This window comes from Gossypium arboreum, chromosome 3, assembly GCF_025698485.1.
Source record: "Gossypium arboreum isolate Shixiya-1 chromosome 3, ASM2569848v2, whole genome shotgun sequence".
NCBI lineage: Eukaryota > Viridiplantae > Streptophyta > Magnoliopsida > Malvales > Malvaceae > Gossypium > Gossypium arboreum.
Window position 1 is genome coordinate 2100314 of NC_069072.1, and position 25064 is coordinate 2125377.

The window sequence follows — 25064 nt, forward strand, 5'->3', positions numbered from 1 at the left end:
TCTCACAATTAAGCCACTATATTTTTGACACATGTTGAAAGCTCTCTAGAACCTATATATGATTCAGAGGGTAGACAAAAAGTAGTTCCTTTGGATAATGCATGGATAACTTTATAAATTAATTTGATGGGTTTTTTAATTAAGGAAATCACAAAGTTTCCATTTCAACCAAACAACATAATATTAATGCTTGGGCTTTTCCCTCTTTGATAGGGAAACCCTAAATTTTTTTCTTCTAAAAAGTTCCAATAATTTGGGGGCATCAGATTGAGGTCCTTGTAGGCAAATTTATATCTACTTTTTGAACTGCAAAATCCCCACCACCAACTTATAACTAAAAAGCTTGAAAATGACTCTCATCACCTGATCTGTTGGGCAATTTTTATGGGTTAATTTCATCAAGTGTCCTTGAACTATTGTTCAGATTTTAAATTTTAAAATGTTTTAATTAAGTCTCTCAAATATTAGTATTGTATCAATAAAAGTCTCTTAAGGAGCTGGAGCATTTTTTATGGGTTGATTTAACCATGTGTCCTCGAACTATCGTTTGGATTTTAAATTAATTTTTAAATTTTAAAACGTTTTATTTGAGTCATTAAAGTATCAATATCGTATCAATAAAGATCTTTCAACCATCTTAGCCCTTAATTTAGACATTAAATGCTGATTTGGATATGAAATGGAACATATTTGAAAGGCTTGATATAACATTTGGTACCTGAACTTGGTTTTTTTTCTAATTTGGCATATAAACTTTTATTTGGCCCAATTTGATACTTGAACTTGACACTTTTTCCTAATTTGGTATCTAAACCTTTTTTTAGCCCAGTTTAGTTCCTGAACTTGACATTTTTTTCTTAATTTGGTCCCTAAGCTTTTTAGGATCAATTTGGTACCGAAATTTATTAATTGTTATACAAATTACATAAAACACTAATGGTATTAATTTTTTTATTACACTACAAAAATATTGTTCGCATTAGAGGAAATTAATGTTAAAAATAAGATATTGAGCTATACTTAATGAATTAATATTAAATAAGAAAAAAAAGAGTTTTAAAACCCAAATTGAAATAAATTCATTATTTTCAATTAATAAAATAAATAAAACTAAAAGTTATTGAACATATAAAATACGAAAAAATATCATATCATCAGTCATATGTTGATCATACATTGATTATTTTGCTACCTCATAAGAAAAAACATTGTTAGTATATTGGAGTATTTTGTAAAATGTTTGACAAGTTTAAGCACCAAATCGAATAAAAAAAGGATTAGGTACTAAATTAGGAAAAAGAATCAAGTGCATGTACCAAATTGTACCAACTTAAGAAAAACTGTCAAATTTAAGTACAAAATTAAGAAAAAGTGTTAAGTTCATGTACCAAATATTAAAAATAAGTGGATCAAACAGTTTGGCTACTACATATACAGCTTGAACGCGACATGTTAAAAAAATAGACAATATCAATAAAATTTAAAAGGCTAGCTATTAATTTATCTATACAAGAGGTACATATTTATAATATGATCCATATATCTTAAATATGCTTCGTGTCTATTTGAGTTAACATTTAATACCCAAATTAACCGTTAGATTAAAGAAAGGACACCTGATATAATACTATTACTTTAAAGACTCAATTAAAATGTTTTACGATTTAGGGACCAATTTAAATTTTAAATAATATTTAAGGGCATCTGAGGAAATTAACCAAAGAAATTATACTCTCTTTTTTTTTCCTATTGGGGATTTGGGGACTATGAAATAAGGATACAAAAGGCAATGCTGAAAACAGTGGGTCGCCCTTAGTTTAGCAATGACAGGTTTTCTATGTTTGGGAATTTGGTCACGGCTCAATCATCACCTTTGTATAAAACAATATATTATAAACTAAAAAAAAAAACCGAGAAATTCTCGAGCCTTAAATGTTTGAATTTGAATTCAATCTATATTTGAGATAAATCTTTTTTTTTTATTAAAGTCCATTTTCTAAACTAAATATCAGTGGTGGGGTTAGGAGGGCTAGTAATTCTCGAACACCTTAAAATGAAAAGTTTATTTATAATTTATAAAATTTTAAATTAATAATAGTATAATTACAATTTAGCCCTAAAATAATAAATATTTAACTTAATCTTTTAAAATTTATAAAGATATAGTCCATTAAAATGATGAAAATATATTTTTATTATCGTAAAAATCTACAATTTAATTTTGACTCCCCAAACAAAATTTTCAACTTCACCATTGTTTAATACTTTTGCCGAACACTCTTATATTTCGGACGAACTTTCAAACTTAAATAGAAAGAAAATGAATAAATTAACTTAATTTTTCAAAACTACTTTTAATAAAATAAAAAATCCATTGTTTAGCATTGTTATCCCGATTTTCTCGAGACATTAAAAAACAATGCCTTTTTCAACGGCAACAACAATATTAAACTACCGATTAAACTACATTAATTTTATAGTAAAGAGATTATATAATTTTTTTATTCGTGAACTTGACAATTAAGTTCATTTTGGTACTTGTATTTTTTTTGTCCACTCTAGCATTTAAACTTGATAGTTAGGTCCATTTTGATCCATAGTCTGGAAAAATATAAGACTTTGATGATATGACGCTATGAGATTGTGTTACGTCATCACTTGAAAATTTTAAATATAAATTTTCAGGTGATGATGTGGTACAATCGCAAAGTAGCACATTCAATTTTTTAGTAATGATGGTTGAATAGGTCAGACCACCAGTTCTGAATTCTACTAATTCGATTAGTTTGACTGTCAAACCAATAATAATTAAATAAATACTTAAAATTTCATAAAAATGTAAAAAATTAAAAACTGATAAACTGGTTTAACTTGTTCAACTGTTGATTTTTGTTTCGGTTTTCAATTCTTACCAATTTCAAGCACTTTTTGAATCAATTGGTTCAACTATTTTGTTCAGACCGTTACATTGATCGGTTCTCAATATACCTGACCTGGTATTGTTCCAGTCACATCGATCACATCATTAAATATTGACAAAATCAGAGTTTAGGGATCACAACGGATATAGTTTCCAAGTTCAAGGATCAAAGTGGACAAAAATAAAGCATAAGTACCAAAGTGGACTTAATTATCAAGTTTAAGGCCTAAAAATTATATTATCCCGTAAGTTTGGTTCAGTTTCCGTGTCAATCCAGAAAGAAGTTGGCCTCGTAAGTTGCGAAACCTTATCCCAGGAAAGTGAAGTAACATCATTTGTCCCTCACTTGAAAAGAAAATCCGGGACATTTATGTAATTCCACCACACTTTATTTTTAGTTTAATTGTTTCCTCGATCTATATACTCTTTCAATTTTTGTAATTTAATCCTTCAGTTGGTAATAGGTTAAAATACGCTCCAAATCCCTGTACTATTTATTTATACATTTGGAATTTAGTTCGTCTACTTTTAATTTTAAGAATTTAGAATTTTCTTACTTTTAAATTTAGGTCCAATTGTTAACATTATTAAAATTTTTCTTTTAAATTTAGGTTCTAGAACATTTTTTTCTGTTACATGATTATCAATTGAGTATTTTATTATTTTAAAATGTCATAACAACGAATTTAATAGAATGATTTTACTGATGCTAACAATTAGACTTGAATTTTGAAATCTAAAATGTAGATAGACTAAATTCCTAAAAATAAAAATAAAGGGACTAAATTTCACAAAATGGAGAGTACACATTTGAACTATCAACTGTGGCAGAGCCAGAAAGTTTTTTTGGAGCTGAAATTAAATTGTATATTTTTACGATAGTAAAATACAATTTCACCATTTTAATAGTTTATATCTTTTATAATTTTAAAAGGATTAAATCAAGTTTTTATCATTTTGAGGGGTTAAAGTATAATTTTACTATTATTAATTTAAAATTTTATAAATTATAAATGGCTTAAATAGAATTTTTTTATTTTTGGGGTTTCAACAAAAGAATTTTATCGACTTAAATTTCAAAATCTAAAAAGTAGATGAACTAAATTCTTAAAATAAAAATAAAAATAAAAGACTAAATTTCACAAATGCATATATTAAAATTGAATTTACATTATCAATTAAACTTTAGTTTTAAAATTAAACCAAATTTAACCAAAGAACATTAATAATGTTTTAGTTGAATCGATTAAGTTGAGAGATTAAATTCTTAAAATCAAAAGTAAAGTGAATAAATTTTTATTTTGTTAAAAATACAGGGACTTAATCTAAAATTAAACCAATCTTTTTTTTTTCACTGTATTCATAGACCAATCATCGTTCATAAAACTTTCTTTCCACTGAGAATTTTTCCCAAAAAAATTTTCCTTTCTGTCACACTTCATGTCAGTTTTGGATAACCAAAAACAAAAGTTGGTAACTTTTTTTAAAAAAAAGAAGATCACAACCTTTTTTTATTATAAAAGGAAGGTAAAAAAAAAATTGGGATCAGAATTTAGAAGAACGAAAGGCAAAAAAAAGCCACAAAATTTCACGAGTTTTCTTCTGTGTTTATTTCTCAAAAATCTGTCATCAGACCCTTTTGAATTTTTTTTTTCAAGTTGGTGAAGATTTCACGGACAAAATCCCATTTCATCACCAACCAAAGCTTAAAAAAAATTAAAAAAAACCCATCAAACGATTCTTGTATTGCCACGTTACCCTCATCAACATCACCGCCAAGCTTGATCCCAAACTGGGTTTATGTTTTTTTTTTGCCCTGAAACCACCACATGATGATAATGTGAAAAAAAGCTTTGGGTTTTGCCTCTTTTTAAAGGTTTAAGCTTTGAGTTTAGCAAATGGATCGATCAGCACTTACAGTGGGACCAGGGATGGATATGCCAATCATGCATGATAGTGATCGTTATGAACTTGTTAAGGATATTGGTTCTGGGAATTTTGGTGTAGCTAGGTTGATGAGAGATAAACAAACAGAGGAGCTTGTTGCTGTTAAGTATATCGAGAGAGGTGAGAAGGTTAGTGTTCTTTTAATTTTAAAAAACCCTAAAATTTTTCTAAAATTTCTAGTATTTTTTCTGGGTTTTTCTTGTTTTGGTGATTAAGAGCTTGAATGGAGTTTAATTTGGTGAAGAGTTAGGTGAAATTTTTGTTTAGTTTATAGCTAGTTCTGGTGATCAACTTAATTGAATTTCTTATTTGAGTTCAATTTTGCAGCTGCAAATTTTGATTCATACTTCCAATTTATTACATAAATGGTATTCAAATTTAGAAATTTCATGTTTATCAGTTTGATTCTGTGTTTATTTTCATTGTTTTTGTGTGTGAACAGATAGATGAAAATGTACAAAGGGAAATTATCAACCATAGATCACTAAGGCACCCTAATATTGTTAGATTCAAAGAGGTTTGTTCCATTGTTAAATGTTTATCATTTTTTATTTATTTAGGTTGATGTTTGCTTAACTACTAATATTCTTAGTATGTAAAAGTATCATGGATGCTTAAGTCAGATTGAATTTTACCTTTTTTACTCAAAAAATAGGTAAATTAGTCATAAGATCAAAAAGTAAACTAGCCCTTTTTGGTAAAATTCCATCGATTTTTATTGTTAAAAACTCGTGTAGTTGATGGAATAACTAAATAATTACACGTGGCGTGCTATGTGTTTTTAACAGTAGAAATAGATGGAATTTTTAATAAAAAGGACAAGTTTGCTATTTGATCTAACACATGGGGACTAATTTGCTCGTTTTCCAAGTAAAGGGGGCAAAATGCAATCTGACTCTTAGTATAAGGGCCTTGGTACTTTTACCAAATTAGTAACATCAAAAACTGGGGAAAGGGATGCAGCGTTTGAACCTGTATCATCTAATTGCCAGACAAAAGCTCTAAACACTGCTCGAAGCAAGTCTTGGCAATGTTTATCATCCTCGAGAAAGGTTTTTAAACTTGTGAAACTGTTATGTCACATATAGGTAATATTAACACCAACCCATTTGGCTATTGTGATGGAATATGCTTCCGGTGGCGAGCTATTCGAGCGGATATGTAATGCAGGCCGGTTTAGTGAGGATGAGGTTACTATCCTACAACCCCCGTCTTTGTTGTTTTAGTGTTAGTCATGTGGAATTTTCATTTACCTGTCTTGGTGTATTTGCAGGCACGTTTCTTCTTTCAACAGCTTATATCGGGAGTTAGTTATTGTCATGCAATGGTGAGTAACTTTGGTTCTGTTTGTGCCTTATCTGAAAGAGAATTCGAGTTGTGATTCAACTGACCTCCCTTTTTGCTGATTTTCTATTTAAAGCAAGTATGCCATCGAGACTTGAAATTGGAGAACACGCTACTCGATGGGAGTCCAGCTCCTCGTTTGAAGATTTGTGACTTCGGGTACTCTAAGGTACAAGATATGTCAATTACCATTTGCTTGTACTATTATTGATTATTGCATCAAAGGGTGTTTGCAAAGCATGCAAACATCATTATCTTAATTTCCTGTATAAATTTATGTTGACATCGCATACTTTTTTCCAGTCCTCAGTGCTGCATTCTCAACCAAAATCGACGGTCGGAACTCCTGCTTATATAGCTCCGGAAGTGTTACTCAAGAAAGAGTATGATGGAAAGGTAATATTGCTTTGTATTTTCCTGATTTAAACTTCTGTATACCAGTGGTAGTGCAACTTACCTCTAACTACGAACGTTATGTTCTCAACTAACTTATTCTAGTCTTCCGGTATTTGCACCCTTTTCCTGTTGTAAACATTTGATAATAGCATTAATGATCTATTCCGATTGTCGTTTATTAGTTGCCATACTCTCCTGTCTCAATTATTCCATTGCTATACTGTTTTTCTGGCTTCATGTTTTAAAGTTCTTTACCTATCATTTCGGAGTGATAACATTAACAGTATGTTGGCAAAAGGATTATGGAAGCCCCTGTAGTAGGAGGCAAATTGCATTTTGCTTCTTCTACTTAAAAAAATGGGCAAATTAGTCTCCTATACATTAGATTAAAGAGCAAACTAGTTCTTACTGTTAAAAATTCCATCCAGTTCTACTAATAAAACTGGTCTTTGTATGTTAGCATGACATACATATGGCACGCCACATGTTACTGTCCGGTTATTTTATTAGGCAAACAAGTTTTTAATAGTACAAATAGATGAAATTTTTAATGGAAAAGACTAAGTTGCTATTTGATCTAATGTACAATGACTAATTTGCCTATTTTTTGAGTATAGAGTGCAAAATGCAATCTGACTCTTAGTACAGGAGCCTCTATAGTGCTTTTACCCCGTATGTCTTACTATAATGTGGCCGAAAATGAACAGTGCAAATCTCAGGGGTTAGGCAATGTAAACTGTTCAACACCAAGTTTGGTCCATGTTTTCCATGCTTTTATGTTACTACACGTCTTCTACAATGTCTAGTTTGGACAGGTTAAGAATAGCCGCTAGCGATGCATCCTAGCAATTGTGACAACTTGATAATATGTAGAACGAGGGATTTAGAATTGTTTGAATCATCGATAGCCGTAATGGTTATGGTTAGGATCAACAGATAACGTAGGACTGTAGAGGCCGATTAGAAATGTAGTCTGGCAGGAAAGACATTGTCACTTACTTGCCGAGGTTATTTTTAATAGCTTCAATGGTCGTGTCACTCGATTGTTGCTCTGCTTAAGGTTTTATGGTTAAAATTATACGCTAAAATCTTCTTTTCTGACGAAATATGTCAGATTGCAGATGTCTGGTCTTGTGGGGTAACCTTATATGTCATGTTGGTTGGAGCATATCCTTTTGAAGACCCCGAGGATCCTAAGAACTTCCACAAAACGATTCATGTAAATGCATTCCTTCTTCAGTAACCAAAAATGGAAACTACTATAGAATGTTGACTGACTGATATAACCGATTTGTTCTTGCAGCGGATTTTAAATGTCCAGTACTCGATCCCTGACTATGTCCATATATCTCCCGAGTGCCGTCATCTGATCTCGAGGATCTTTGTGGCCGACCCCTCACAAGTTAGTTCTCTCTTTGTTGAAACCCAAGTTAATTTTTCTTGCCTTTTGTTTCCTAAATTCTAATTGTAGGAACTTCGATTCGATTTTTTTCGCAACAGAGGATATCCATTCCCGAAATTAGGAACCATGAGTGGTTTCTAAAGAACCTACCGGCAGATCTCATGGACGAGAACACAATGAACAACCAGTTTGAAGAAGCTGATCAACCGATGCAGAGTGTCGACGAAATCATGCAGATCATTTCCGAAGCTACTATCCCTGCGGCCAATACGAATAGTCTCAATCATTATTTAACCGGTAGCCTTGACATTGACGATGATATGGAAGAGGACCTGGACAGCGATCCTGAACTTGACATTGATAGTAGTGGAGAGATAATATATGCAATGTGATTGTGAATCTTGTCCGTATGCTGAGAAGGATGATCATCTGATGTTAATCGAAGTGTGTACCCTTTGAACAACCTTTTCCAGGGACAAAAAATGAGAGACCGAAAATATGGGGTAAGGGATTTCTGTTTAAAGTGTCCATTATGTACTGTCTTTTGTAACACAATGTAATGAAAGTGTTGAAATCTGTCTTTAAACTGCAAGTGGTGGTGTGACTCATTGTCTCCATTTCTGGCAAAGTTTGTTATATATAGACTTTTACAGTTCATGAAATGAATCCTATGTGCAAACCCTAACTGTGCTAACCGAGCACCTTGTAGAAGTAATTATATGAATGAACTGAATTAGGGTAGGAAGTTATCTATCGATACGAACATGATGTGAGAAAAATGATTAAAATACAGTCAGAAGTATCAAGAAATTTTTTGTACAAAGAGTTGCATCATATTTTAACCCATTTTTTTTAAAAATGAACAAATTAATCCCTTACATTAAATTAAAGAATAAACTAATCTTTTATCAAAATTTTATCCATTAATCCATTACATTAAACACATAGCATATCACTGTAACTATCTAATTATTCTATCAATCACATGTATAAGTAATTTTTAAGAAAAATTTCAGTTTGCTTTTATTTAATTATAGAGATTAATTTACTTATTTTTTTGAATAAAACAAATTGCAATTAAACTTTTAGCATAAATTATCTCTATAATACTCAAAATATGTAGTTTTGAATGAAAGAAATCATGAGGAATACTTTCTTTGATTAGATATACAATGTCAAGGTTTGTGTCAAAAAAAATAAATAAAATAGATTAATATATATATATATACACAAAGTGTAATAATTAAGATCAAATGGCTATCGATCTAATGTGGAAAGAAATGGCCTTTTCGGGGTATGACAGTTTTCATCTGTTCTTGCACTCGCCGGAGGTGAAGTCTGCGGCATTAGTTCCGACAATCTGTTTCTTTCACTATAAATCTTATTCTGCACAACAAAATTTGTTTATTTATATCAGTCGAGAAAAATGTGTATGTATGAAACTTGCATGTAATTACACACTTGCTATCATAAAAAATTTAATGTAGATTGAATTAACTCGAAAACCGGCTTCCGGTTTATAACAATATAATCAAGTAAAAAGCTAGTGTGTTTATTATTTACATACTTCTATCCGACACTCATCACAAATTCGGGCATATAACAAGCATGTAATTAGTTACATGCTATCATCAGAAATTTATGTAGATTGAATTAATTCGAAAACCAACATACAATATTTAACAATATAATCAAGTAAAAAGCTTATCTGTCTGTTATTTACACACTTTTATTCAACCTGATCATGAGTTCAGGCATATTGAAAGCATGTAATGTAATTACACACTTGCTATCATCAGAACCTTAATGTTGATTGAAAAAACTCGGAAGCGGGCTTTCGGTGTCTAACAATATAATCAATTAAAAAGCTAGTGTGTCTGTTATATTTACACACTTCTATCAGACTAATCGCGAGTTCAGGCATATAGCAAGCATGTACATATGCATGTGTATGCATGTATGAAACTTGCATGTACATATCGGACAATAATACTTCTATCCAACACTCATCACGAGTTCGGGCATATTAGCATGCTTGTAATGTGATTACAAGATATAACAGAAATTTAATGTAAATTGAGTTAACTCGAAAACCAGCTTCCAGTATTTAACAATATAATCAAGTAAAAAGCTAGTGTGTGTCATTTACCTTAAGTGTCAAACTTTGCAATTCTCTTTCAAGTGAGATTACTTTATTCTGGAGTTGTTCAAGTGCCTCTTCAGCAGCCGCAGGGCATATATCAGAAATAGGCATTGTTATACCGGCAGCCTGAAAGTTTGGTTTGAATGAGATAAACGAAATCTGTGATCGTGATAAAAGAAATCCTTAGACATCAATCACCATTGACTTTACCTTTAAAACACTTGTACACAATGCCAATAACTTGTGCGCTAGTTGCACCCGGTCTTCATCAGACTCCTGTAAATGATTTAAAGATGATTTTAAACAAACTCTTAATACTCTGCTAAGCCTACTATAAAGAGGACATCTCTAGGGACTAACCCTCAGTTTGTTATTCAAACGTTGCTCCTCGTCGAAATTAACGCAAGGGCTTTTCCCAATAGAAGCACGATAATGACCGAGCTCTTCCCTTACACGTGAAAGTACAACCTCTGTTCGCCGCAGCTTGACGCCGAGCTCTTCATTTTGGATTTTTAGCATGTTATTTTCTTCCTAATGCATTGTTCAAAACATAATAAAAATAGATTCAGAATTGGCATTGATTTTGAGGGAGATAGTCCACCAGAGGAAGAAAATGCATAAAAACTTGCCTTAATTTTGGCATGATGGTGAATTCGTTGTTGGAGGTTTTGTTGGCCAGATAGTTTCTTTACTTCTCCTTCAAGTTCCAATACCTTTTTCTTGTAGTTTACATTCTCCATCTGCAGATAGTATAGGGAATTAGGTCCAGGAACCAACTAAACTGACACTTCACTAAGGATGAATGTACCTGAGAGGTCCTTGTATTATAGGGACTGGATTAAATTAGTCCCTCTTCTATTAAATGGATCAATTAGTCCTTGTACTACTAAAATAAGTCAAAATTGGAATAGAAATAACATTTACTATTTACCAGAGTTAATATTTTTAAAATTATTAGGATTTTGTAAATGAAATTTTTGTTTGAATTGAACTGCAATTGAAAAAATAATTTTCAAAACATTTTTATACAATAAATATCAATTCTGTTACAATTTGGACTTATTTGATTCTTTTTACCAGTATAGGGACTAAATTGATTCATTTAATAATAGAGGGACTAATTTGATCCAGTCCACAGGACATTCAAGGTATTTTAACCCTTTATTAAGTACAAAAGTTCAAGATCTTAACCTTGAGCATTTCGTTTTCGATTTTAAGCAACTGATCTCGCTGACGAACATTCTCCAATGCTACGTGCACTGCAGTTAGCTCAGCTTGTTTTCTATCAATTTCCTCAAGCCACCTGTCAAAATAAGATGCAACAAAACCTGAACATACTGAACAATATGAAATAGCTAATAGGTTTATTAGCCCACATTAGCATATCATAAGTTCTATTGGTAAAGTTATGTTTGCTCACCCTTGCCTCTCCTCAACAAATTCATTGAGCTGCTGCTTGAGCTTGACAACCTCGTGATCCTATCGGCATGACATAATTCAAATAAATCTGAACAGATAATAGTGCCCAAAATAAATTCAAAGTAACCCAGAAATCCATACCTTCACTTGAGATTCTAAATTATCAAGTCTAGCCTTCTCTGTTATTTTCTGCACTTGCTGATTATCCAACAATGACTGCATTAAAAGGAAGAGAATAATAAGATAGGAAAATTTGGTTAGACTGTTGTTTATTTTGCTGGGGGCAGGGTGTATTATTGAAATTCTTCCAATGAGGAAAAAGTAATTTCTTCTTTGATCCGGAAATTCAACATATATTATTAAGTTCCAAGACCCATTGTTAAAATGATGGATATAAGTAAATTTGGTTACCACATAATTGGTCATGTCCAATTTGACTCCCAACAGATCTCGAATCACATCATGGGTCATGCTCTCTGCAGCTGCTAGTCTTGCATTGAGAGAAAATATCTGTGGCAAGTAACATGTTTAGAGAAAGTAATTAGCGAGTGCAAACTCAAAGCATAGTTGTTGGAACTGAACTGGCAGGTATACTGGCCTGGGTTAAGAGGTCGAATTTATTGGACTGCAAACAGTTTTGAACCAGTTGTGCCGACGGTTAAACCAGGTTTATAACTTTTTAATTGAAACTAGACTGACGGTCAGACCAAGAACCGGTGACCTGACCAGTTCAATCACCGTCCGGTTCCAAAAACCATACTCAAAAGTTTCTAAGAAAGTTGTAAAATCAGCATCCATGTGATAAAGCCTACCTCTTTCTGGCGATTTGCTGCTAAGGATTCTAATTCTTCAATGCGCAGCCTTGCAGCAGTAAGATCCTCATCTTTCTCTAATTTCATTTGTTGTGCCAAACCCAAACCAATGCATTTGAATGGGGAACCAGAGCCTCGAGGCTTTGCCACATTTTTCTCTAACTTGTTTGATGAATGACTTTGGGCATTGCTGGCATAACCTTCAGGTTTAACTTGTTCTGCCATGGCTTCCAATGCCTTGAACTGTTTCCAATTTTAATAATTCTTGAAATGGTTAGAAAATCAAGGAAAAATGGCTAGAAAAAAAATGCAGCAGAACAGCCTAATCCAATCAAGAACCTTTAGCATACCTTCTGCTTATACTCCTTTGCCTGGGCTTCGGCATGGACATTTAGTTCAGAAATATGTGTTATGCATTGGGCAATCTGTTGAACAATAATGAAGACTTACCAATAAAAACACAGAACATATCTTGAAAAGCAGAAACCAAAGACGTCAAGAATTTTTCAGAAAATTGCATTTTCAGCATTATAAGCTCAAGAGAAAGTCAATGATAACTAACTAAACCACATCTAAACAAAAGGGTTTTCACCTCTCTGTCCTTGTCAGATATGTCAGTTTCAAGAATTTGTATCTGATCAAGTGCTTGTTGAAGATCCTTCGTCTTCTCATCCAAACACCTACAGATAGAAAGAAATCATATATTGCCAATTGGAACAATTTGTCATCATTTAGCAAGGGTATAGGCATTACAAATGAGATAGAATTGGCAAACCTTTTCATGTCTGCATCAGCATTTTTAACATTCTGCATCTGAACTTTTATAGCATCCAGCTCTGATTCTAGCTCCTCTCTTTGTAATCGCTGACGTTCAGCTTCCCCTTTGATAATGTCAACCTAAAACAAGTTTGGGATTTATTAACATGGTTTTGATAGAAGTAGTACCTTCATACAGCTTTATCATTGTGCGACATCTTACCTTGTTCTCCAATACATTTATAGTACATTCTAGCTCTTCAACAGATCTCTCTAATAGTTTTACCTCAGCTTCCTTCTCTTCAGCATAGGTCTTCTTTGATTCAGCCATCTATCATCAAATTGTATCCATACAATTATAAGATAAGATTATATATTAAAAGGAAACAGAAATAATATTTTACACAATGTTAAAATAGACCATACCTGTTGAGCTTCCATTGCATTGGCTTCACTTTGTTTCGCCTCAGCCTGTGCCTTTCTAAGCTTTTCTTCCAAGCTAAGCACCTCCATGTGAAGCTCATCTCTTTCACCCGAAACTTCATTTAGATTACTACTCAAGAACTCTATGGTATCTTTCATTTCGGAAAGGGTATTATTCATTTCTGAGATTTCCACCTCTAAGCTCTCAGTGATCTTCTTTCTCTCTGTTAATTCATCTTCAAGAGAACTTTTTACTGCCAAGGCATCCTCAATATGAGATTTCAGCTCCTGATTTTCAGAGTAGAGAAGCTTCAAAGACTCACGTTCACCTTTAATATCCAGCTGAAGACTGGTGATCGTCTCTAGCTTCTCCTGCAGTTGCACTTTGAGCATATGACTATGACTAACAGCCTCGTTAAGTTCACTTGATTTTACAGCAAGCTCGTCTTCTAAAGCCTCCAAAGTAGAAACCATTTCCTCCATTTCATCTTTTTGATCCTTGGTATTAGAAGCAGACTCTTGTAGCAGGCTGAGATCAAATAAAAGACCCCTTAAAACCTCATCTTTCCTTGATAACTCTGCATGAAGATTCATATTTTCAGATTCCAGCTCTTCAGTTCGGTTCTCTAAGAACTCAAACTCTTCTATAAACTTTGATATCCTTTCCTGCTCCTCCAATAGCTGCTCTTTCAAAAATGCATCTACTTTTGCAAAAATTATTTCTTTCTTTAAACCATCAATGACAGCATAAGCATTGGTAAGCTTTTTTCCGGTGTCTGCTTCCTTCTCGTCCAAATTCTGGAGAAGCAGACAGTTTTCTTTCTTCATCTTTCTTAACTCAATTTGTGCTTCTTCAACTTTTTCTTGTAGAAAAGACAACTCACTTTCCTGCTCCACCAATAGCTGCCCTTTCAAGTATGCATCTAATTTTGCAAAAATCATTTCTTTCTTTAAACCATCAGCGACAGAATAAGCATTGGCAAGCTTTTTCCCAGAGTCAGCTTTCTGCTCCTCCAAATCCTGGAGAAGTAGACAGTTCTCTTTCTTCAACATTCTTTGCTCAACCTGTGCTTCTTCAACTTTTTCTTGGAGAAAAGACAACTCACTTTCCCGCTCCACCAATAGCTGCTCTTTCAAACATGCATCTAATTTTGTAAAAGTCATTTCTTTCTTTAAACCATCAAGGACAGCATAAGCATTGGTAAGCTTTTTCCCAGAGTCGGTTAAGTGGACAATCATTTGTTTCATCTCTGAAGAGAAAATAAGAGACTCAAAGTCTTTTGTACATAAGTCTACCATAGAAATCTCAGCCTGAGATTCCAGCTGCACTTCTTTATCTTTGAGCAGTTGCTCTTGATCAAGAAGGGAAGATACAAAATTTGTGTTACTCAAATCTAATTCCTTCATTAAAACTGCAAGCTGAGATCCCATATGGTTAGACCTTTGCAACATAACTTCCTCTTGAAACTGTAATGCAGATATCTTTTTCTCAAAAGTGACTAATTTGATACTAAGCTCACCGGTTTCCTCTTCCTTCTTTGATATTCGATCAAAACTATTCTTAATATCAGCTAGAAGTTTTCCCTTAATATCTCTACACATTTCAAGCTCTCTTCTTGACCTGGAATTGTGTTCCCTCAAATTAGCTATAACAGCATTTGACTCTGACAATCCATGCTGAAGCAAACCATTTTCTGCATTCAGCCCTGTCAAAGTTTCCAACAAAATTCCCATATGACACAAGTGAAGAACTGACACTGCACAGTCTTTCACAATTATCTCCGACCAGACATCTTCAAGCCATGAGCATGCTAGCTTCATTGAATCAAACAGAAGAGACTTAAGGCAATGACTATCACAAGCTACAGCCTTGACACTCTGAGAAAAAGCAGTTTTCAGTTCAGTGATGAGACCCTCCAGTTCAGCAACCATAAACCTCGTCTCTGTCAAACTTGAACCAAACTGCTCTTCAAGGTCTTCAAGTTGCTGATCCTTCACAGTATTAATGGATTGCAAACTTTTAACCTGATTAATTAGTTCATCCCTCTCATTTAGTAGCGCAGTTTCCACTTGCTTCCGCCTCTTGATATCAAGTTTCATTTTTTCATTAGCAATCATGAGCCCATTGATCATAATATCTGCTTCTGTTATGGTATCTTGCGCCTCTTCAAATTTAGCGAGAATACAAGAAGCCTCTGAAGCTTTCTGAGTTGCAATTATCTTTGCATCACCAACTTCAAGTTCAAGGAACTGCCCAAGAACATTGAAAAAGGAAAATATAAGGTAATTATTATTTAAACTAAAATATGGGTTACTTCTACTTATAAGGTAAAAGTAAATGAGAATGTGTTATTGTGATTGTCCACTTGACTAAGCCACTCCACTCTTCTCTTGCAAAGTGCTCTTTTGTTGGCTGATTAGTGGATAAAAAGCTCTGTGGATGATGAAACGGCCAAACCAACCAAAATAGAGGGATGGCTAGCCTAAAAACTAACGGGCAAGAAAAATCTAACCCTTGCAAATAGTCACCTTTTAAAAACACTCAGAGACGTAAACAACATCAGAAATGTTTTTATCATGGTTCTAAAATTATACATCTAAACATTTTAAACAATTTACCTCTTTTGTCTGGCACCAATGAGTACTGATTTCTTGCACGGTTTGCTCAACAGTATTTATCTTTTGATGGACAGCTCTAATCTTGACTTCCAACAGCTTTCCGAAGTCATTCATTGCTTCTTCCAGAGCAAGTGCATGTGCTGCAAGGCACTGTAGGCCTTCCTTGCTCTGTTTCTCAGACAACCGAATCTCCTCTTTTTCATTGCATATTCTGGCCATCTCAGCTTGAACCTCTTTTAAGCTTTCCATGGCAGATTCTATTTCCTTTTTCAGAAGAATAATAGTCACGTCTCTATCGCACTTGTTCTTGCAAGTGTTTCCAGACTCAATAGTTTTCTCATCACATCGAGATCCATGTAGACTCTCTACAACTTTTAAAGAACAATCAGGTGTACCAGTTTCCTGCCCCTGAATAGAGTGCAAATTCTTGGCATCTGCCCTTTTGTTTGACTGCAATAACATCCAGGTGGAGTAAAAAAATCGATCACCCATTTCAAAGAATAACTACAACAGAAGTGAATATCTGCAGTGAATGAGCTGTCTATCAGAAACCAAGAGCATTAGCTTACCCGTCTTTCATCTCTGCCATCATTAGAGGTATAAAGGTTTTCTTTAACACTTCTTTCAGGGCTTCTGTCACTATCTCTATGCATGCCCATGTGAGCCCTGAGTGTGGATACACCTGTTCTTAGCTTAGACAGCTCCTCCTGTGTCTTCAAAATGTCAATCTCCACCATATCTTCAAGCTTTTGTTCAATAGCAGCAGCATGCTGCCCCTCCTCAAAAAGCCTTTTCTGGAGATCAGTGCAAACTTCCTCTGACTTTGCAACTTCAATTTTAAGGGAACGAATATGTTTTTCTGCTTCTTCAATCATGGTAGCTTGGTCAATTAGAAGAGCATCCTTACCCTTCAATGCATTGAGATGATTATGGTTTGCCTCTGATAATCTATTCACAAGTACAAAAGCAACAGTTGCACAAGTAGATGCATTTCTTAGGTCATCTTCAGCCATCTTCATTCTGTCCTCAAGTTTAGACAGCTCCTCCTGTGTCTTCAAAAAGTCATTCTCCACCATATCTTCAAGCTTTTGTTCAATAGCAGCAGCACACTGCTCCTCCTCCAGAAGCCTCTGGCGAAGTTCAGTGCAAGCTTCCTCTGACTTTTCAACTTCAGTTTCAAGGGAATGAATACGTGTTTCTGCTTCTTCAATCATGGTAGCTTGGTTGATCAAAAGAGCATCCTTACTCAAGATCGCCTCTGCTGATTCTGCAAGTTGTTTGTCCTTACCCTTCAATGCATTGAGATGATTATGGTTTGCCTCTGATAATCTATTCACAAGTACAAAAGCAACGGTTGCACAAGTAGATGCATTTCTCAGGTCATCTTCAGCCATCTTCATTCTGTCCTTAAGATTAGACAGCTCCTCCTGTGTCTTCAAAATGTCATTCTCCACCATATCTTCAAGCTTTTGTTCAATAGCAGCAGCATGCTGCTCCTCCTCCAGAAGCCTCTGGCTAAGTTCAGTGCAAGATTCCTCTGACTTTTCAACTTCAGTTTCAAGGGAATGAATATGTTTTTCTGCTTCTTCAATCATGGTAGCTTGGTCAATCAAAAGAGCATCCTTACTCAAGATTGCCTTTGCTGATTCTGCAAGTTGTTCGTGCTTACCCTTCAATGCATTGAGATGATTATGGTTTGCCTCTGATAATCTATTCACAAGTACAAAAGCAACAGTTGCACAAGTAGATGCATTTCTCAGGTCATCGTCAGCCATCTTCATTCTGTCCTCAAGCTTTCTAATGATTGATGTTTTTAAGTTCAGTTCTTTCTTCAGTAGAACAATTTCTTTCTCTTTTTCATTGCATTCTTGCTGCTGTGCTTCATTAAGAATCAGTGCAGCACCTCTTAAAGACTTCAGCATGCACTCCAGCTCACTTCTTTTATCTGTTGCATCCTCCAGGCATCTTCCAAGCTCTTCAATCAGTAATTCCTTTTCAGAGAGTACTCTGACCACCCTACCAACTTTCTCAGAAATCCAAATCCTTCTCTGTGGAAAAGAACTGGAAAGGAGTTCCAGTTGATTACCAGCATCAACAAGTTCCTCGTGACCATCAGCTAGTATAGTTTCAATCTCAGAACTTAGCAGTTCCCACTCTTCCATTAATGTTCTTAGTTCCCCATCTTTCATTTCAAGCCTTCCAAGTAACTGTTTATTATCCTCAGTCAACATACCTACCTTTTCTTGCAATTCCTTCAACTCAGTTTCTAAAAAGACTGCACCATTTTGAGCCTCCACCTCCTTCAAATGACAATCTTGGATTTGTTGCTGAAGAAGAGTAAGTTCTTCCTGCAAACAGACAATAACCTCAGCAGTTTCAGCTTCAGCCTGCCGACAGATTTCATCCACTTCTTCTTCATTAGATGCCATAAAAGCACGATCATTTTGGTACCAAATATTCATCTTTTTGGCATTCTCAAGGGAGTCATGCATCCTCTTCAATTTCAACTGTAGGCTGGATTCTTCACTCTCTATCTTTTTAGGTGGTGCAGCATCTTTAAAAGTTCTACCAGAAAGTTGCTTTTTCAAGGCAGTAATTTCAGCTTCCTGTTCACTCAAAAGCTTTACAAGATCACTTTTGCTTTTCCTCAAGTCCTCCATCTCGTTGATTGAAAAAATCTGTTGGGACTCAAGTGCTTCAATTACAGACTTTGCCTCCTCTAGATCGCCATTTGCATCCTCAATTTCTTTGTTCAGCATCACAAGTTTGCCTTTTGCCATCTCAAGATCTCTAGTCAAGCAGTCCGCTCTTTCTTCAACTGCAGCATGAGATGTTTTCTCTTCTTGAAGAATAATCTTTAGTATATCCAATTCCAACTGCAAATCCATAATTTGTTCCTCACTTGTCATTTTCTGAACTGAACTCATCTCCATTGTTTCCCCATTTCTGTCTGAATCCTGAAATTGATGTTTACCTCTTGTTAGCAAGTAGGTTGCAAAAATAAAAGGCAACAAATGGCTGGTCAAATACAACCATTTTGTTAGGAACATAGGTATTACAATCATCCTTAAATCAATAAATAAACTCGGCACCTGTGTGTGTTCTTTTTTCTATCCTAGTTTGAGATCCCGTAAGCTAAAACAACAGAAATAGCAAAACAAAAAGTACCTTTACGGCTTTGGAGTTGCCATCTTGATGACAAGCTGAAGACTTGAGGCTATTTAACATAGCATGTAAATTGTTAATTTCTCTGCAGAAGAAGCAAGAGAAAATTGCCTCAGACAGAAAGAAAATGCCTGTTTTAAACATTCAATAAGGAAAGACATAGTTTAGCTGAAAAGAAGACCAGATTATCTAACCTACTAAGTTTTGCATTCTCCTCCAAGCAAGAATTAAGGTTGTGCCTGCATTCTTCTAACTCATTGAGAGTGTTCTTTAACTGAAACAATTAACAAAGAACAACATGTAAGCCCCAAAGACTAATCTTAAATGCATATTTCTGCCGAACAATGAACAAACAAACCTCAGACTGTAGGGAGTCATTTTCTTCGCTGATGCGAACAGCTTCCTGCATTAGAAGAAAAATGAAATAAATCCTAGGTAATCCAATATTCATAAACTTTGAGACCTCTGTTTCCATTCAAAAAACTAATGTAAAGAAAAACAAACTTGTCCTTCCTCTTGTAGGTTCTCTATACAAACAAGTTTGGGTGACAGAAAGTGTTAAAAATATTATAATAGGTTGTATTAAAGTGAACCTGCAGACGATCATTTGAGCTCGGGCAGCTAAGATGATTAGACTTCCCATCAAGAAATCGCAGCAGCTGCATGTAGAAATTTTGCATTATGCCATTATCCAAAAAAAAATCAAACAAAAGTATAAAAAGATTTTGGGCCAGATAGAAATACCTGATCCCGCAATTTGGATATTTCGTCCAATAGTATCTCTTTTTCCCCTTCCTCGTAGAATTCTTGAAACCTATAAGTGCCACAAAGAAAATAAATAGAAAAATAATTTGTAGAATATCGGCACTATCATCTGTTTTTAGAATCTACCTTCTAAGTTGGTCTAAAAGCCTTATATTCTCCAACGCAAAACGAGTTACTTCAGGATTTTTATCAACTTTAGCCTGAAGTAACTGAATCTCTTCAGAGAGTGCTTTATTCTCTTCGAGCAAAAAAGAATCTGCAGGTAATGAGCCACGAACAAGTGATTCCATTCTTTGAATCTTGTCTTCACGAAACCTGAGCATCATTTTACTGCTTCTGGTGTCTTCTTCTCTTTGACGAACCTGAAAAGTACTTGGTGTTGAAAAATTAAGGTAGCAGTTTTTAAGATAGAACAGAATTGGAAAGTCAGGAGGCACAAAAGAATACCAAACGGTTCAGTTGTTCAATCTCTGCTTCAAGCTTTTTGATAGAAGTTTCTGCGTTTTTCTCCCTTCTCAAGGCACCAGCAAGTGTTGCTTCCAAAGAGTTTAACTGCAAAGTTTTCAGAGTTCAAAAGAGCATAAATGTTAATACACTTGATTTGACACTCTGTAAAAGAAATAATAACCACAATTGCAGCACATGCCAGCTACCTGCTTAAAGGACATTCTCACAGTGCTTTTGGATTCATATCCCAAATCATCTTCTTCCAGACACATATCATACGTGTTACCATCATCAAGACTTTCTTCCAATTGCACTGTACCAGTGATTGCTGCACCAAAAGACAGGGACCGGGACACATTCTGACGTTTAAGAGCAGAAAGCTCCTCCTGTTTAAGAAAATCAGTTCAGAGTATAATTCATATGAATTTGGAAAGAAAAAATAAATACACTATGATGAATGTTCCACACCTTTAGAAGTCGTATCTGGTTTTGTAGTGCAATGACATCTCCAGTGGAATCTTCGTTCACCACAGCCTACACCATCAACAGGAGAAAGTTGAATAGTGAAAATTGAAGTATTTTTATACAATATGTGAAAACATGCAATGGGAGTAAACTCACATTGTTTTGTATTAATTTTGCTCGCTGAGCAAACTTTAGAGTGTTAAGCGTTTCAATTGCACAGCTGAAAAAAAAGGAGAGAGATGACATAAATGTAAGATAATGGAAGTTAATCAGAATCACCGTAGATATTCGTGTTCAAGTTGGAATTGTCACAAATAGAAACCAACCAGATAGAAGGGCTGACATTAGCAATTATCATTGTTTTAGAATTTCCACCAAGTGAATCCTGTATCACATTTCAGATCAAACGTTACATCATAAACAGTAACCACAATACATAAAGACAAAGAATAAAAGAGAATCAGAAACTGACCTGAAGAAGAAAGGTGAGCTTTGAGTCTCTATATGGAACATGTCGTTGCTTTCCGTTAGCCACATCCACAAGAATCATAATTACATGACTGCAAATGATAATATGTACTCATAATTTGACTAGCAAGGACTATAGGTAAAGCAAAGGCGATATATAAAAAAACATCAATATCTGATGAAGAAAAATTGAAATGGTTTTAAGTACCCAAGTGTTGATAGAGATTTATTTATGCTAGCTGCTTCCTTTAAACGCTCACCCTCAGCCCCAGAAGTTTTTTGCCTGTAGTAGAATATCAAACAGGAATCTCATTACACAAATACAAACTAGAACGTATATATATAGACACGGATGCAGAGAGAGAGTTCAACAAACTGGTTTAACCGCACCTTTCTGAACCAGCAAGATCAACCAGGTTTAATCTTGCAAACCGTAAATTAGTTGTGGAATCTTTTTCCCACCTGCTCTCAATAACACATGTAAAAACACTATGTGAACGACTGCTCTCCCTGTTCATATTTGTTGCTGCAACTTTCCTATTTAGAGAACCCTATGCAAAAAAAACATACAGCGACTTAAAACAATAATATATATAATTTAAATAAAATGTAATGAGAGAGTAAGAAGTAGTTTCCTACTACACAAAGTGTTGATAAGGATTGTCACCTGAGACAAAAGCTTCAAAATATCACTCACGGTCTGAACTTCAAATTCAGTGAGATTTTCCACGTACACTCCTTTCTTAACATCTTCCCTTAGCTAAAAATTAAGAATTACATAATGAAAAATAGCTGGGAAAAAAAATAAATGGCAAAGGTAAAGAAAGTAGTAAACTCACAAGTAAGTTGGTAGCAGAAGGATCAAGAAGATCAGTTATTTGTTCATTGTAAATCTCAAGGAAAGAGCACTTGCAATTGTATTTTAACTTCTCATCTCTTCGGATTTCCTCTTCCTGTGATGAAAGAGATAGAGAATCGTTAAATAAAATGGTTTCCAAGCTTATGCATTAAAATTCAAGAACCTAGCATGAACTTCAGACAATTACAGCTTGAATTCTTGCAAACAAAAACTCAAATATCCGTGGTGTCATTCCCCGTTGTGGACTCGGCTTGACTTCCAAATCTTCAATCTGTCCGAGCATTGTATATGTCTTTCCACTTCCTGTCTGCATATCCAAACACAGTAATGTCAAGATAACTGATATAGTTAAGAAGAAGGGAAAAAAATATTTGTTGCATCAGTGGCTTCAGTCATGGGAGTTGAACTAAGCAACCAATTCCGATCTTTGGAATTTGGATACTGGAGGATATCATTTTCTTTAGTCTTGTGATAGAAAGGTAAGATGCATGGTGCATATCTTTCCACAATTAGCAATGAGAACAAAAGTTACCTAACAAACAAAATTACTTTCCTTCATAAAAGATAAGTTTTTTTTCCTAGTTCTCGTAATAGTTTTAGTACATACATACTATTTGAAACTCTGACAATGACACTTAAGGTACCTGGACAAGAGTGTTACATTATCATGGTACAAGCTCAAAAGAAAAAAAAAACAAGTTGTAAGGAGCATATGGCACTTGATTACCCAACATTGATGTAGTGATTTCGTTAAATAAGTCTATAATATCACAGGAAACCAAGTTGGGGATTGCACCTATATTTTTCTCACCCACACATGCCGAACTATTACTGCTGGCTACTTTGCTGTTTAGCAACACCAGCTAAAACAAAAATGATATGAAATTATGATAACATCCCAAGCTTTAAAGAAAGTACCTGGCCATAGGCAAACATACAGCTATTATAGCCTGATAAGCAATTTTCAACCATTGGCAGACCAGCCATCCTAAAAAGCATTTCCTGCAAAAGATAATGTGAAAAATAGATTACAGAAAAAGAAAATCTTTCTGCATACAAATGTGAATTTGTCTTTAACCAAACCTGGTCTACTGTTTCACATGCCACATGATCAAACGTGAATCTAGTTTCTGGCTGCCCAATCCAAGCGATAGTCTGAGAATTTTCTTGCTTTAAGCATCTGTTATAGCCATTTGTGCTCTTCTCTACTCCATTAAGAGGACGGACACGAATAAGAACCTGATAAGTTTTCACATTCATCACCAAAATCAGCAAATTAGTCCAGAATTGTCCTTAATTATCACAATGGACTATAAATTGGGCAATTGAGACAACAGCCACTCCTATTTCTATACAAAAAAATCGAAAAATTATGTATAAATTAATGTAAAAATGGATTTTAGGATTATTTACCTGTACATTGTGATCCATCCAAAATGAGGGGTCTTCCTTAAGGTCGAAGTGAGGAACTTCAACAGTATTGACAACAGTAACCGGGCCACCAGAAGAACTAGGCACTCCTCTGTACAATGCAGCAAAATTCCCTCCACGCATCCCTCCATTCCCATCAAATTTGTTCCTAAAACCCGAAACCGGAGGCTTACTAACACTCTTTGTTGGCGTACTCTGTGTTGAATTACTCTCCGAATAACAACTCGAAGTTGCCTTCCCTATTCCCCTACTCACCCTTGGTGTCATATTTGTAGTCCCCGCATTACGCGAATCCGATTCAGCTGCTTCATTCTTCGCCCAACCATACCTAGTTTTCGACAAAAACCCATGTTTATCTGGTGTTTTGAGAGGCAATGTCGAATCCGGCAGTTTAGGTTTAGGTTTAGTCGGAGTTCTATCGATTCGGCTTCGAACACTTCCTTCTTGCTCCAGTTTCGGTTTTGTCGTTGGATCTTGAATCGTGTTGAGAGGGGGCCTACTCGATCCATCATTGCTCTGTTGAGAAGCTAGTGAATCTCTAGGGTTTACTGGAACATTCTCCACTTCCTCGTTCTTGCTTGTGTTTCGCCTCAAGAATTTGAAATCTCTCAACATTCTGCTAAAACAATGTTAGAAAACATAAAAAAAAAGTGCTGAAAATCCATAAAAAAATAAAAAATAAAAAATTCCAAGAATAAAAAGATTAAAATGTGAACCTGAAAGTGGAATTGAAAAACAGAATACGAAATCGATTTCCTGCAATTATGTTCTTGAGATAAGAAAAAATAAGATATTAGGGTTTCATTTCATGTCAGATCTTGGAAGATTTTGGTGATGAATTAGCTAAGCTATAAGCTGGTTTTGCTTGTTACTGGATTTTCAGTGAAAGGGATCCATTTGGATGGGAGGAAAATGGGGTTAAAATTTAAAATGGACGGTGGAGATTGGGTTCTAGATTTTGAAAAATTGACGTTATTGGCGGTTCTTTTATTTGAATTTGGGAATCGCTTTGGGTTATAAAAAGGGGAAAGTACGAGGGTGTAATATGCAATTATGACATATATTTAAAATTTTTCAACGGCTAAAGTTTCAAATTTGTGGAATTTCTTTTGGTTGTACTTTAGGCCCTAGGGATGAGTTAAACTTTTTTATATACATTCAAATTTTGAATTAAAATATGCTTAAATTACCAATAATTTTCTATCCTAAAGTGATGGATATTACGCGCTTAAGCACATTAAATTTTAGGTCCTTTAAATTATTACAATAGTAATATCATCAAC

The 25064-nt window shown here is 34.6% G+C and overlaps 2 protein-coding genes across 5 annotated transcripts; one reads left to right on the plus strand and one right to left on the minus strand.

The window, feature by feature from the left end:
• Positions 1 to 4318: 4318 nt before the first annotated feature.
• LOC108476367 (serine/threonine-protein kinase SRK2E) lies at positions 4319 to 8671 on the plus strand. 3 transcript variants are annotated; one of them, XM_017778566.2, is made up of 9 exons: positions 4319 to 4995; positions 5310 to 5384; positions 5956 to 6057; positions 6141 to 6194; positions 6288 to 6380; positions 6515 to 6607; positions 7722 to 7826; positions 7911 to 8009; positions 8108 to 8671. In XM_017778566.2, exons 1-9 carry the CDS (start codon positions 4819 to 4821, stop codon positions 8399 to 8401), a joined length of 1092 nt encoding a protein of 363 aa, XP_017634055.1. In that variant the 5' UTR covers positions 4319 to 4818; the 3' UTR covers positions 8402 to 8671. The 3 variants fall into 3 exon arrangements, with proteins under 3 accessions (XP_017634055.1, XP_052881348.1, XP_017634056.1); XM_017778567.2 differs by having other exon boundaries at positions 4858 to 4987; XM_053025388.1 differs by lacking the exon at positions 5310 to 5384.
• A 461-nt stretch (positions 8672 to 9132) lies between these two features.
• On the minus strand, positions 9133 to 24809 carry LOC108476136 (kinesin-like protein KIN-12D). 2 transcript variants are annotated; one of them, XM_017778245.2, is made up of 38 exons: positions 24498 to 24809; positions 23764 to 24397; positions 23434 to 23589; positions 23269 to 23352; positions 22538 to 22657; positions 22331 to 22444; positions 22159 to 22251; positions 21882 to 22042; positions 21700 to 21774; positions 21496 to 21583; positions 21350 to 21408; positions 21180 to 21243; positions 21027 to 21092; positions 20765 to 20944; positions 20559 to 20663; positions 20238 to 20473; positions 20091 to 20160; positions 19940 to 20005; positions 19705 to 19749; positions 19541 to 19620; positions 19350 to 19431; positions 16751 to 19138; positions 16182 to 16631; positions 13566 to 15812; positions 13363 to 13470; positions 13159 to 13280; positions 12976 to 13063; positions 12734 to 12808; positions 12384 to 12626; positions 11983 to 12081; positions 11713 to 11787; positions 11573 to 11631; positions 11344 to 11455; positions 10782 to 10892; positions 10513 to 10683; positions 10363 to 10428; positions 10159 to 10278; positions 9133 to 9395 (listed from the first exon to the last, which is right to left on the minus strand). In XM_017778245.2, the coding sequence occupies exons 2-38, from the start codon at positions 24394 to 24396 to the stop codon at positions 9267 to 9269; spliced, it is 9240 nt and encodes a 3079-aa protein (XP_017633734.1). In that variant the 5' UTR covers position 24397; positions 24498 to 24809; the 3' UTR covers positions 9133 to 9266. The 2 variants fall into 2 exon arrangements, with proteins under 2 accessions (XP_017633734.1, XP_052881349.1); XM_053025389.1 differs by having other exon boundaries at positions 10513 to 10679; positions 10778 to 10892.
• Between the last annotated feature and the right edge of the window lie 255 nt (positions 24810 to 25064).

Excerpts from the sequence above, each read along its gene's own strand:
- LOC108476367 (XM_017778566.2), top strand. The coding sequence starts at position 4,819 with ATGGATCGATCAGCACTTACAGTGGGACCAGGGATGGATATGCCAATC. Across the intron at positions 4,996-5,309 it reads ATATCGAGAGAGGTGAGAAG|ATAGATGAAAATGTACAAAG; the intron begins GTTAGTGTTCTT and ends GTGTGTGAACAG. Across the intron at positions 7,827-7,910 it reads ACTTCCACAAAACGATTCAT|CGGATTTTAAATGTCCAGTA; the intron begins GTAAATGCATTC and ends TTGTTCTTGCAG.
- LOC108476136 (XM_017778245.2), bottom strand. The coding sequence starts at position 24,396 with ATGTTGAGAGATTTCAAATTCTTGAGGCGAAACACAAGCAAGAACGAG. Across the intron at positions 22,658-23,268 it reads GTATGTTTGCCTATGGCCAG|ACAGGAAGTGGAAAGACATA; the intron begins GTACTTTCTTTA and ends TTGGATATGCAG. Across the intron at positions 13,281-13,362 it reads TAAATGTATTGGAGAACAAG|GTTGACATTATCAAAGGGGA; the intron begins GTAAGATGTCGC and ends AACTTGTTTTAG.